General features: G+C 40.7%; 1 protein-coding gene across 1 annotated transcript in view; it reads left to right on the forward strand.

Annotated features, from left to right (window-relative positions):
* Positions 1-1,198: 1,198 nt before the first annotated feature.
* The window catches only part of citb (citron rho-interacting serine/threonine kinase b), a gene marked incomplete at both ends in the record, with an annotated part of 55,203 nt that continues 44,232 nt past the window's right edge, over positions 1,199-12,169 (forward strand). The window contains 3 exons of the mRNA XM_080048926.1: positions 1,199-1,315; positions 8,608-8,751; positions 9,425-9,544. Of these exons, the coding sequence (XP_079905052.1) occupies positions 1,199-1,315; positions 8,608-8,751; positions 9,425-9,544 (381 nt within the window). The remainder of the gene's footprint in view (positions 1,316-8,607; positions 8,752-9,424; positions 9,545-12,169) is intronic.

Consider the following 12,169-nt stretch of genomic DNA (forward strand, 5'->3'; position numbering starts at 1 on the left):
ATATTCATTCTGACCAATGTCATTATTCCTTTGAGTGCGTTGGTGCATTACGCACAAGGATAAGAATCTCCAGTACCATTTGCGGCCCTAAGCATTTGCTCTTCTAACCATTCCTATGACCAAATATATTTCTAATTACATTCTTTAAATGCATATTAACATGCTTGAATGTACAACTATAGTGCTAATGCGCTAGGCCCTGCATTGCACCTCCAAAAAATGTATGGCATTATTATTACAAGCACATATTCTTTGGATGAGGCTGCATTTAGGGATTGGCCCCGGCTAACCTTCCCTAATCTCCAAAGCCTGTGGTGTTTAGCAGGAGCTGTGGAGTTGAGAACTGCTTTCAGTTGCTGAAGCCAAAAACACTCAATATTTGTTGTTGTTGTTGTTGTTGTTGTTGTTGTTGTTGTTGTGGTTGTTGTCATGACAATTTGCACTAAATGTCTTTGTGTATATAAGAATTGGGCTGAAAGTTCAAACTATAGGGCAGTAGATGGGAAGGATGTGGAAGGGAGACCCTGATTGGTTCATGTAGTCGTCAATCCGGTCAGTTTTTGACCGGGCTCCTCCCCCACTGAGATTGGAGAAAGGCCAGACTTATCTGCTGGAGAGAAACTAATGTGAAGCTTGCAAGATGAGACTGGTGTCACCAGGCTAGATGGGAGAAGGACTGTGAGCTTGGTCTCAGAGGACAATCTGTGCCACTACAGTGTTGCAACAGGTGTGTGATTCAGCACTGCCTACAGAACATACAGTAGCAATGGGTCAAGCCTGCAGACTGGATGTAGAGCAACACCATGACTGGGATGCAACCTTTTATCCACTCTCCTCCTCCTCACTGACTCACACACATTATTCAACCCACGGAAAAGAGCTCCTCAACATTCCTCAGTGTACTGTTCTGATGTTGATGTTGAGCTCTCAAAAACAAAGCAGAGTTTCTGGAACATTTTAGAGTGCAGTCACTTTCATTGAATCGCCTGCACAGGTTATAAAAACCAATCACAACATGGAGGACTGTTTTCCTGGACTGGAAATGTTAAGCCAGCACAGATAGGCCAGCGAGGCAGTCAATTGTCTTCCCTGTAGTTGTAATGATCTTTTTTAAAGTATAGTTATTAGTAATTGCTTATAGGGAGCTAATTATTGCAGAGGAGGAGCCCAGCTGCACAGTCTGTTAGCTTAGCTCATTATGGACAGTCAGCTAGCTCTGGAGGCTAGGAGGAAGACGGCCAGATCTGAGTCCCATCTGGTGCCTCGTGCTAGGACCCACTTCCCCCATGGCTGGCTGCTGAGGAACTTCTCCACAGTATAAAAAAAATCATGTGGTTGATAGTAAAAATGCTCAATGGAGATGAGACTCCTCTTCTAGTTTATATTAGATTGTTATTACTCAAGTGTTAATGTAAAAGCCGGGTTTGTAGCTGGATGAGGAGCTTTATTCTGTATGGGACAGCAAATATATTTTATTTTCATTGTGGATTAAAGTATGTATTTATGTATGTATGTATGTATGTATGTATGTATGTATGTATGTATGTATGTATGTATGTATGTATGTATGTATGTATGTATGTATTTATTTATTAATTAATTCATTGTTTGCTCGGTAAACTTTTAAATGATTAAAAGGAGCAAATCGTCAAATTTTGAGAAGCTGGAACCATGACAGTTTTGGCATAAACTCTTCATGTGTTTCGTGGGCAAATATCCTCATTTATTAAGTATGTAAATTGTATGAGATGAATGTAGTGGAGGAAAAAGTACAAAAGTTCCTCACTGAGTTGCAGTGGAGTAGAAGTATAAAGAAGCCTGAAAAAGCAAGGACTTGTTCTGAAGTACAGTACTTGAGTGAATGTAAGTAGTTACATTCCACCTCTGCTCAGCACATATAGATGTATGATGTTCATAAGCGGTGTCTGGAGCTCTGTGAGCCGCCAGGAGACATGCACCTGCTTCTGTGTGCCTCAGTCAAGACACTTTGATGTGTGGAAACCTTTGGGGCATCACACCTGTGAGGTTAAAAGAGTTTCTCTCATTTTTACAGAGCAACAATTACAAACAGGATCCTCTTAATGGTAAGGTTGGCGGCAGGCAGGCAGGCAGGCAAGTAGGACCCAATAGCAGACAGTTCAGGTAGATGAGAATGTATTAGCTCCAAAAAGGCAAGGAATGCAAGGAATACAGAGAACACAGGTAACACACAGGCCATGACTCACCGACAAACCACAATGCTAAGACAAGGAACAATGAAACACAGACATGGATGGTAACGAGGAACAGCTGAAACACATTAGGGAGGGACCAGTAATCACACAGGAGGTAAAACTTGACATGGGGAGAAACAAGACAGACATACCAAAATAAAACAGGAAACACAGGGGAACCCCCAAAACAGGACAACATACAGATCATAGCTGCATTCCATTAGTAGTTGCACTTCCCCTCGTTCATTTACCCTCAGCCCTTGGTATGACGTACCAGCATACGTTGCACGGAGGGAACTTGGAGCGCGGAGGGAGAGTGGGCGGGGGAGGAGCGGGGGATTTAAATGGAACTCACTTGCCCTTGTACTCGCAATGGACCGTCAGTTACATAGGTAGTTCTGAATGCAAATAATACAGAATTATAACATTCTGCTAAGGTAGCCTATATTGTAGAAAGCCATTTCCATAGCATAACAAACATTGAATTTCGACATGGTAACTCAGATTATCAAGATATTGTTACTTACACATGTAAATTGTTTGCTCCGACGTATTTTCTTATTTCTGTTAGTTTCAACCAAAAACTTCTGTTTTAAATAGTCCTCTAATTGGCAGCCATCGGTGTTATAGCAGCAATGTGTAAACTGCAATACATTCACTGGATTGTTCCTATGGAAATAGGATAGGCTAATTGAGGAACGTTTTGGAATATATATACATACAATTTGTCCTGCGGGTGGCCGTGATGTCCCTAAAAGCATACTGTCTACCGGAAAATAAAAGGAGAAGAAGACGAACTGCAATGCACTGTGGGTGATATCCACCTCGGAGTGACCATAGATCACTCAGCCCTCCGTGGGTCTATATCACCAAGTTCACTTCAGTTTCCAGACAATTGGAACGACACTTAAGATGGCGGCGGGGATTCCCCCGAGGGCAAGTGCGTATGGCAAGTGAACGAGGGCATGTTGAACGGGTATTGGAACGCAGGGCATGACACTTAAGCAGACAGCAGGAATATGTCCAGTCGATGTAACGAGCTTGCTAGAGAAAGCTCACCTAACAGCTAACACTTTGCTCATGCCATCATCACTAATGACGAGCCACCTGCTCCTACCCTCATGGCATGCCAATGAGAGTGGATGAGCAGGCAGTATTCTGATGCAACATGGCCTGCTGTGTTACTGAACAACCCTACCCCTAAACCACCCTTTGAGCATGAGGTCAAATTAGTCACACTTGTGAGAAAACATTAGTAAGCACCTGTGCCATCTCCAGAGACTCATAATGTCTCTTGTTCATGAGCAACGGCTGCGCGGTTTTGGTTTTTAGAGCGAGACACTGCAGGCGAATAGGGTAACTTTTTTAATTTTCAACTTAATTTCTTTACTTATCAATATGAAAATTTACCAGTTGATCACTTATATTAAAACGATAATCTTTAGTTTTTACAATTTGTTCAGAACTGTTTGAATAAATCATGCATACATTTTGATTTTCTTTAAAGCTCCCATATTATACATTTTTCGGTACTATTATACACCATATTACATGGTCTTAGTGGTCCCTAATACGTTTTTCTTTAATTGTTTGCTGAAAAAAACTTTCAGATAATTTATTGTACTATGCTGATGTTCAGCTAATCTCACAATGGTCTATTTTTTAAAAAAGAGCTGCAGCTCCCCTCGTAAATATACAATCTTTGAGCTCCCCCCGCCCCCTGTCCAGAAGCAAAGCCAGATACGCCTCGCCCTCTGTCTGTCAGGGCCGTGGACCAATAAGAAATAGGGGTGTGGGCTGCACAGTGGAAGCTTCTGGCTTTCCAGTTTGTGAGGTCAGAAAAGGGGAGAATTCTGACTGGAGTATATTGGGTGGGGGAGGGGTGGGGGTTTCAGAAAGGGGGAGAGTGAGAAAAGGAGAGTTATTTTTTTAAATATTTTGGCAGTCTCTAGGCACACCGTGGACCCATGGATATCTTAGAACACATTTAAAAAGTGCATTTAGCATAATATGTGACCTTTAAAAAACCCAAATTTAGATGTTGGCTAAAGCCAGACTTAAAATCTGTATTTCATTATTATAACATAATGTTTTAACATACTAGTGTACAAAGTTTTCACAAAAAGGATTTTGGATGCAGCTTTTTTTCATTTCATTTTATCAAAACAAAAATAGTATGTACAGGTTTTTAAAATAACATTTCCGGCATGTTTTCAGAAAGAAAATGTATCTTAAATTGCACAAAAACATCATATGAACAAATTGCATGTGATAATCTTCAGAATATTACCCAAATGATTATGGAAAATGTAGTTGATGTAAGTACTTTAGAATTTGCGATTTTTTTGGTAGAAATATAGATGCAAACAGATAAGGTATAATCATTTAAAAAAAACTCCTAAATGGACATTTTGGACCTTATACTAAAACAAAAGATTAGGTTTTGCCTACAGTGTCTGCCCTTAACTCAGATGTGATCATCTGGGCAGCAATGAGATGGCTGCAGACAGCATATACACAAAAGAGGACATCCAATAACCCAAATAGCCAACTTAGCACTGTATGTGACAATTCACATGGACACTATCGCGCAACAGTAAAAAACACACTGTGTGAGTCCACATATTGGTTGCACTGGCATTGAGCGTGTTACTGTAGGGAGGAGTGGGAGGAGAGCCTTTTTGCTTTTTATAGACATTCTCCCTCCATCTCTCATTCTACTGCGTGCCTCTTGATCACAAAAGCTGCCAAATATATCCAGTGGTGGTAAAAAAAAAAGGCTGTTTGTGCGAACACGAGCGGGCTATTTATAGACTCTGTTCAGCTACAATATGTGCGCATACTTGGTCAGCACACTATGGATCCGCTGTGGTATGCTCACTAAAATACTTCATCTGGGAACATTATCCTTTATCTGCTATCTATCTAGTCAGCTTTTATCATGTTACTCTATACATTACACGAAACAAGTGTTATAGTAATGTGTAAAGCATCACTCAAGTGGAATGATAAGGTGATTGAAAAAAGCTTTGATTGCAATCATCACACCTGTGATCTACTGTAGGGCTTCATAACCACCCTCTACTTGTTATTGAGAACACATTTTTAGATACATGAATTCTATAGTCTGTTTTAACTTTGATCATGAGACTCAGAACACATGAAAGGTTAACTATTCCAATTGACAGACTGGTAAAAAGGCATCTATGGGGTATGATTTCAATAATTGAGGGTGTTACATAAGAGCATAATGGCAGGGTGAAAGGTTTGTGCATAAAGACTGTTAATTGTCATGTTTCTGTCCTTATTCTCCTCCCATCCTCTCTCCTGTCCTGCAGATGAGTGACTCCGTCTGTCAACTCTCTAGATAAGAGCGTCTCCTTTGGGAAAACCTCATTTAAAAAAAACGCAACACAGCCAGCATTGTCGGACACATGTCACAGGTATAACTCTTCACATGGTAAGCGTATGTTTCCAGAACATCTGTTTGCCTGTAGCTGAGCTCTCTTTGTGTGTGTGTGTGTGTGTGTGTGTGTGTGTGTGTGTGTGTGTGTGTGTGTGTGTGTGTGTGTGTGTGTGTGTGTGTGTGTGTGTGTGTGTGTGTGTGTGTGTTTGTGTTTGTGTGTGTGTGTGTTTGTGTGTGTGTGTGTGTGTGTGTGTTTATGCATCTTAGTTTTCCTCCTCACAACACAATCACTTATGTGTCCATGACTGAACAAAAGTATTGTAGCACAACATATGGTTCTTTTTACCTCCCGAGGTGAAATGATCAGTCAAAGGTTGCTTAAAAGTAATAGAGGGTATAAGGTACTGAGGTGCTTGAAAACCTTTACCATGATATCTTCTGTACAATGGAATACACTGTGAAAGCAGAGGCCAAGCCGGGTCAATACAAATGATACATCAAAGCTTATTAAAACTATTTGTGACTCAACACATTAGCGATGTGTTAGACATGGCTATTTCACTGTCATGGATTGTCCTCCCACGACGCCACAATTCAAATCGATTTTTCTTTTTTTTTTCTCAACATCTTGTCTTTTATAGACTATGGTTTCCCTTTTCCAAAAATACTATTTGTGATAAGAAATGAGCCATAAAATATAATGAGCAATAAAATATAACGTTTTACCCATTCTAAAGATCTATGGGTGTGTTTTCTCTACTGTCTGGCTAGTAAAATACAAACATTAAGCTTTACCCAGGGGGCAAAGTGATGTTATGGACATGGAGCGTTGTAAAAGGTTGTTCACCAAAAATGACATCTAGGACCTTCCACGATCACAACCTGGGTGGACAACCTTGACAACAAGCTGCTGGAAAGCTACAGGGGGCCAACATAGCAAATCAGAACCACTGTTTAAGTGAATGGGGATGGGCTAATGGGGAATTATTTAAACTTATAGATATCATTATGAGACTTTGCCAGTTGATTACTGACATTAAAACAAAAACTTTTTGTATTACAGTGTTTTCCAAAATGTTTAAATAAATATGAAAAATCATCAATATCTTACTAATGATGCGTACATTTGCCTATCTGCAAAGCCCCAAAATCTAGATGTTGGAAGAAAACCAAGTCAATTTGTTTTAAAATTTTGAAAACAAAACAAGTGTCCAACTGCCTGAAGCCTTTCCTAATCACAGTTCAAATTTGATTCACCCCCATTCGCTTAAACAGTGGTTCTGATTTGCTCTATGTCGGCCCGCTGTAGCTTTCCAGCAGCTTGTTGACCAGGTTGTCCACCCAGGTTGGGATCCTGGAAGGTCCTGGATATCATTTCTGGTGAACAACCTTTTACAACGCTCCATGTCTGTTTTTCAAATAAAAAAGGGTTTTTGCCCCCTAGGTACTTTGACTAATTATTTTGTGGTCTGGTTGAAGCAAAATTCTCAAAGTTAAATTAATCTTGTGACTCTGTATATTCCAACTTGTAAAAAGGGAATATTCTATTTAGTAAAACAGTGACTTGACAATAATAGCTGCACCAATTCACCACCTGCATCCCAACATGAAATTGTTCATCACATTACCTTCATTGTGTAACGCTGCAATGATTGATCAAGACACCGTTGCCGTCCATTGGTACCCACTAGGCTTGGGCGGTATCCATTTTTGAATACCTTTAAAGCCAAATTATACCCCAGTATACGGTAATACCTTTTGGTATAGGCTTCCTATTGCTAAATTTTACAAGATTAAATTGTACTTATCACTATGACGTTACCTCCGCCAAATAATCATTTACTGGCAGCACTTGAACACATCACAATCTACGTTCCAAACTATGGAAAATAACGCATGTCATTTACTATTTTAAGCTGCATTCTTATAATAAAGATACACAGCATATATCTTCAAACAAAGGCATTGGTGATGCTGCTGGAAATGGACACCCCCACACACCCACACACACACCCACACACACACACACACACACACACGCACACACACACACACACACACACACACACACACACTCTGCATGTATTATTAACATGCACCAGGCATTACATACCACCAATTTCTTTTATGACGGTATCTACGGTAATTAAAGGAATACCGTTGCTATTTTTTAATACCCCGGCATATGGTAATATCATAATACCTTCCAACCTTAGTACCCACAAATATATGCAAAACATCTTCAAGCAACTGTTTAAGACAAAGCTTGTAACGATATCATCAACTTATGCAATATTCAGATCACTATTCAACATGTTTTGATTTGTCTCTCTTGATGTAGGGATTCTTTGCACTCCATAGTTTTCCAGTACAAAGTTGATCCATGGTTCTCACTAGCTCAGGCTCCATGCTGTGGCACTGTGTTGTTGTTGTGAGCATGTGTTTGCATTCTGACTGCGTGTAAGTGCTACCATACTAAAGTGCCGTGACTGTGTATCTATGAGTGTGCTGCCAGCCATGCTGTCACTCTGGTTTTCCAATTCTCCTCAGGCCCTGTAATGCTGTAATGGCACATAATGGTATCATCTATCGCTACCAACGACATGTGCCACTAAGCTAGTGCAGCCCTGCACTCTTACTTACAAAAACACAGACATTGGAAATGTATTGTCACTAATATCGTTGTTATACTTACATGTTGCACTTGCAGTATATGTAGCACTTTGTAGTTTGGCTTATTTGGAGCTAATGTACTTACATGATTCTTGCTGTTCTGGGTTTGTACCCTCATGGTTGAATGCACTTATTGGAAGTGGTTTGGGATAAAAACGTCAGCTAAATGCAATGTAATGTTATATAGAGTATTTTAGACAGTAAGAAGATATCTTCAACATTGCTACACTGTGTGGGGGCGGTTGTGTAAAGAAAACAATCTACTCACATCTATGATACTCACCTGTAATGCTGGTGCTCTGTTCTTGTTTCCAGGTTGAGCAGGACATCTCACCGGTCCAGAGGAAGATGTCTGACCTGGAGTCAGTGTTGCAGCAGAAGGATATAGAGTTGAAGGCTTCAGAGACCCAGAGGACCATCCTGGAACAGGACCTGGCAACGTACATCACAGAATGCAGTGTGAGTGTCGACCTGTACTTACTACAGCGGACACCACATGGACTGTTTCATTTGCTCCAAGTATATAATATATATTTGTGCAAGGCTGTGTGTCTAAATGTCTGTGTACATACATATTCATTTGGATTTGACTATGTGTGCAATGGGTTTTTAGGAGATGTATTAGTATCATTTGGGATGACAAAATATTAGAAAATGACTTTTAATCAAAGGTGCAGTCAGCGATTCTGGAGAATGCTTGTTGTCAAAATCACTTTTTGTAAATTCAGTGAATATCTGCTCACGATTCGTTAGCTGTCCGTACTATATGTGTGCTAAAATAAATCCAGTATTTATACACAGCCTGAGCTCTGTAATCAGGCATTTTGCCAGCTATATGGTGGGCCCCCTTTGTTTGTATACCCTTTATCTACATACCAGTTTACAGAGCCTTGGCTGTGTATAAACACCAGATGTTTTTTTTCAGTACAGGTAATGGTTCGTGAGGAGATATTTACAGATATTGACAAAAAGTCATTTGGACAACAGCAGAATCGCGGACTCCACCTTAAGTGGGAACAACACATATTTCAACAAACACTTTGCATTATAACCATTTCTTGCACATCTGATTTATGGGACAGTATTAGTTTCAGCTGGGTGAGTGAACATACTGTATGTGTCTTGGTTTCAGAGTCTAAAGCGCAGCTTGGAGCAGGCTCGTATGGAGGTGTCACAGGAAGACGATAAGGCTCTGCAGCTCCTCCATGACATCCGGGAGCAGAGCAACAAGCTGCAGGAGATCAAAGAGCAGGTACAAGACCATCATAGCATCATTATTATTTTTTTTTTTTCCTTTTATTTATACAGGTAAATCCTTTTATATACTATCTATGGGTAAATCCCATTGAGACCGGAGACTCTTTTGCAAGGGAGACCTGTTCCCATTTACACCGGAGACTCTTTTGCAAGGGAGACCTGTTCCCATTTACACGTTGCCATTCACACACACATTCATACACCGATAGCAGGCTAACTATCGAGATTCACACGAGGCAAGGTGGGTGAAGTGTCTTGCCCAAGGACACAACAACCATGACACAGGTGGCAGGGCGGGATCGAACCGCCAACCCTTGGATCATTTGCCGACCCGCTCTACCACCTGAGCCACAGTCACCTGGGGGTCCTCTCACTGACATACATGGACAATGTTGCTGTACAAAGGCATTATGTATCATTGTCATTCAGACTGAGACTGCAACCCTACAGATAGTGATGGGCTTCCTACATAATGTGCCTGTCTTATTATGCCTACCTATACACCGTGTGACTTGGCCTGCTCCGTCTGACTGCCATCATGAAATTCTAGATGTAATGGTGTCAAACCTGAATGAAGGCACAGTCAGGGAAATCACTGATGAGATACCTAACTTTCAAAACATTTAAGATTTAATTCAATGATTGTTGTAATGTATAATTTTTCTATACAGAGCATAATAGTTTGTAGACAGAAAACAAGTGAAATGCCACTGTCTCTCTCTCTCTCTCTCTCTCTGCCTCTCTCTTTCTCTCTCTCTCTCTCTTAAAGTGTCAGAGTTCTGCTTTTAACTCAGTTTATTGCAGTGATGGGTAACCTGGACTGAGTGTAATGCATCAAGGGAAAATGTCAAAAGAGTGATCTTTGACAAAAGGAGCAGGTTTGGAGTAATTCATGATGGCAGTCAGATGGAGCAGGTCAAGTCACACAGTGTGCAGGTAGGCGTAATGAGACAGGCACATTATGTTGGAAAGCCCACCACTCTCTGTAGGGGTGCAGCCAGTATAACATAATACACAAATGCGGATTGTCCATGTTTGAGTTTTAGGAGGAAAAATTCATTGCACAATAACTGAACATACTGTATATACTTTTTGGTTAAATTGTTTATTTACAAGCACCACATTTTTTCGTTATAAAATCTGTAGTCCTCTGTATGATATAAAAATACTGTGTTAAGTGTCTAAGTGTCTCAACTCAATGTGGAATACCTATGGAATCTGGATTACTATTAAGCAGGAGATTTACAGCACGCGCATCCTTTAATCATTGAAATCCAATGTGATGAGTGTGTGCTGCATGTGTGTGAATGTTTGTGTGTTCAACGTTTATTGCACCGCGTAGCCGAGTGTCGCCAACTGTGAGAAATTAAGCAGTTTTTGACAGTTGACAGTTTAAGACAATAGATAGACAGCATGACAAATTGTCTTCCTGGCGATATGCACCATTTTCTTTTCTTTAAAAAAAAAAGGTGATAGAGAAGCAACCTGTTTTTTTCTCTGCCTACATTCGTGCTGGTTACCAAGCGCTGAATACATTGTGCAGTGGTTGCTATGGTGATGAGAGCCATATACCTACAAGTGAAGAGAGCGCTGATGCAGTGGGCAGGCTGTCGTGATGAGGTGCTGCTGGGGCCTTGGCTCGTACTGTTTGACGAACGGGATTTTGGACCATCACTAGATAGCTCACCCTAAAATCGCGATAGTGTGTATGCCATGGGAAAGCACATTGTTCTGACGATAGCCGTATTTTACCACCCATCTTAATAAGCTCCCATTGTGAGACAGTTTAGAAAATCTGCTTTACAAATCCTATACTTTTATACTTAAAGAGATCCTATTATACTACTTTTCTGGTCTTAATTTCTTGTTAAAAACTGCTATAGAGCAACCTGACACGAATCACATCACAAAAAACTATGTAGATTTTCGGGACACTCTTCCTCTTACCCTAGCGAGCACAGCAGTCTCTCTCTACACACTGCTTTGAGCTTCTCCGCCCCTCCCCCCCTTGCTGCAAACCCCACTCCGTTGTGATTGGTTACCTTCCTTCCAGTAGCGGGAAATTTCAGGAAATTTCCAGGAAGGTGGGGGCATGCAGCCGGAGCTTGCTTGAGCGGCAGCATTACCATACATGGAAACAGGACAGAAACGACCCGAGCGTGACAGAGAAAACTCGGAAATTTGAACAAGTTCGGCTCGACCGGCTGCCATAGTTTTTAGTGCTCTGCATAGCCACCCCAGACGGTCAGCAGGGAATACGTCGAAATGCATGTACGTAATTATTTGATACTCTAGTATGGTTAAACATGACTATAAATCATTATAACAACGTTTATAGGTCATAAAAGTCGAAAAGTATCATAGGTCCTCTTTAAACAATGAAAGTTGAAATACAGTTGTTTTTGCTGTTCCTCCTGTGCATACTGACCACTAATAGACCCCATTCCAATATGTTACCAGTGTAAGTTAGAAAAAATAAAGTGGACATTTTCACCCAAACTTGATCTGCAGCTCAATGGAGGCTTCAGCGTTCTGAGTTAGCAACATCAAGAGGATTTTTTCCAAATCTTCAATCTGTTTAGCATGGTATACCCTCTTTGGGCTATTAAACTAACATGAC

Source organism: Ammodytes marinus (genome assembly GCF_949987685.1).
Source record: "Ammodytes marinus genome assembly, chromosome: 2".
Lineage (NCBI taxonomy): Eukaryota > Metazoa > Chordata > Actinopteri > Uranoscopiformes > Ammodytidae > Ammodytes > Ammodytes marinus.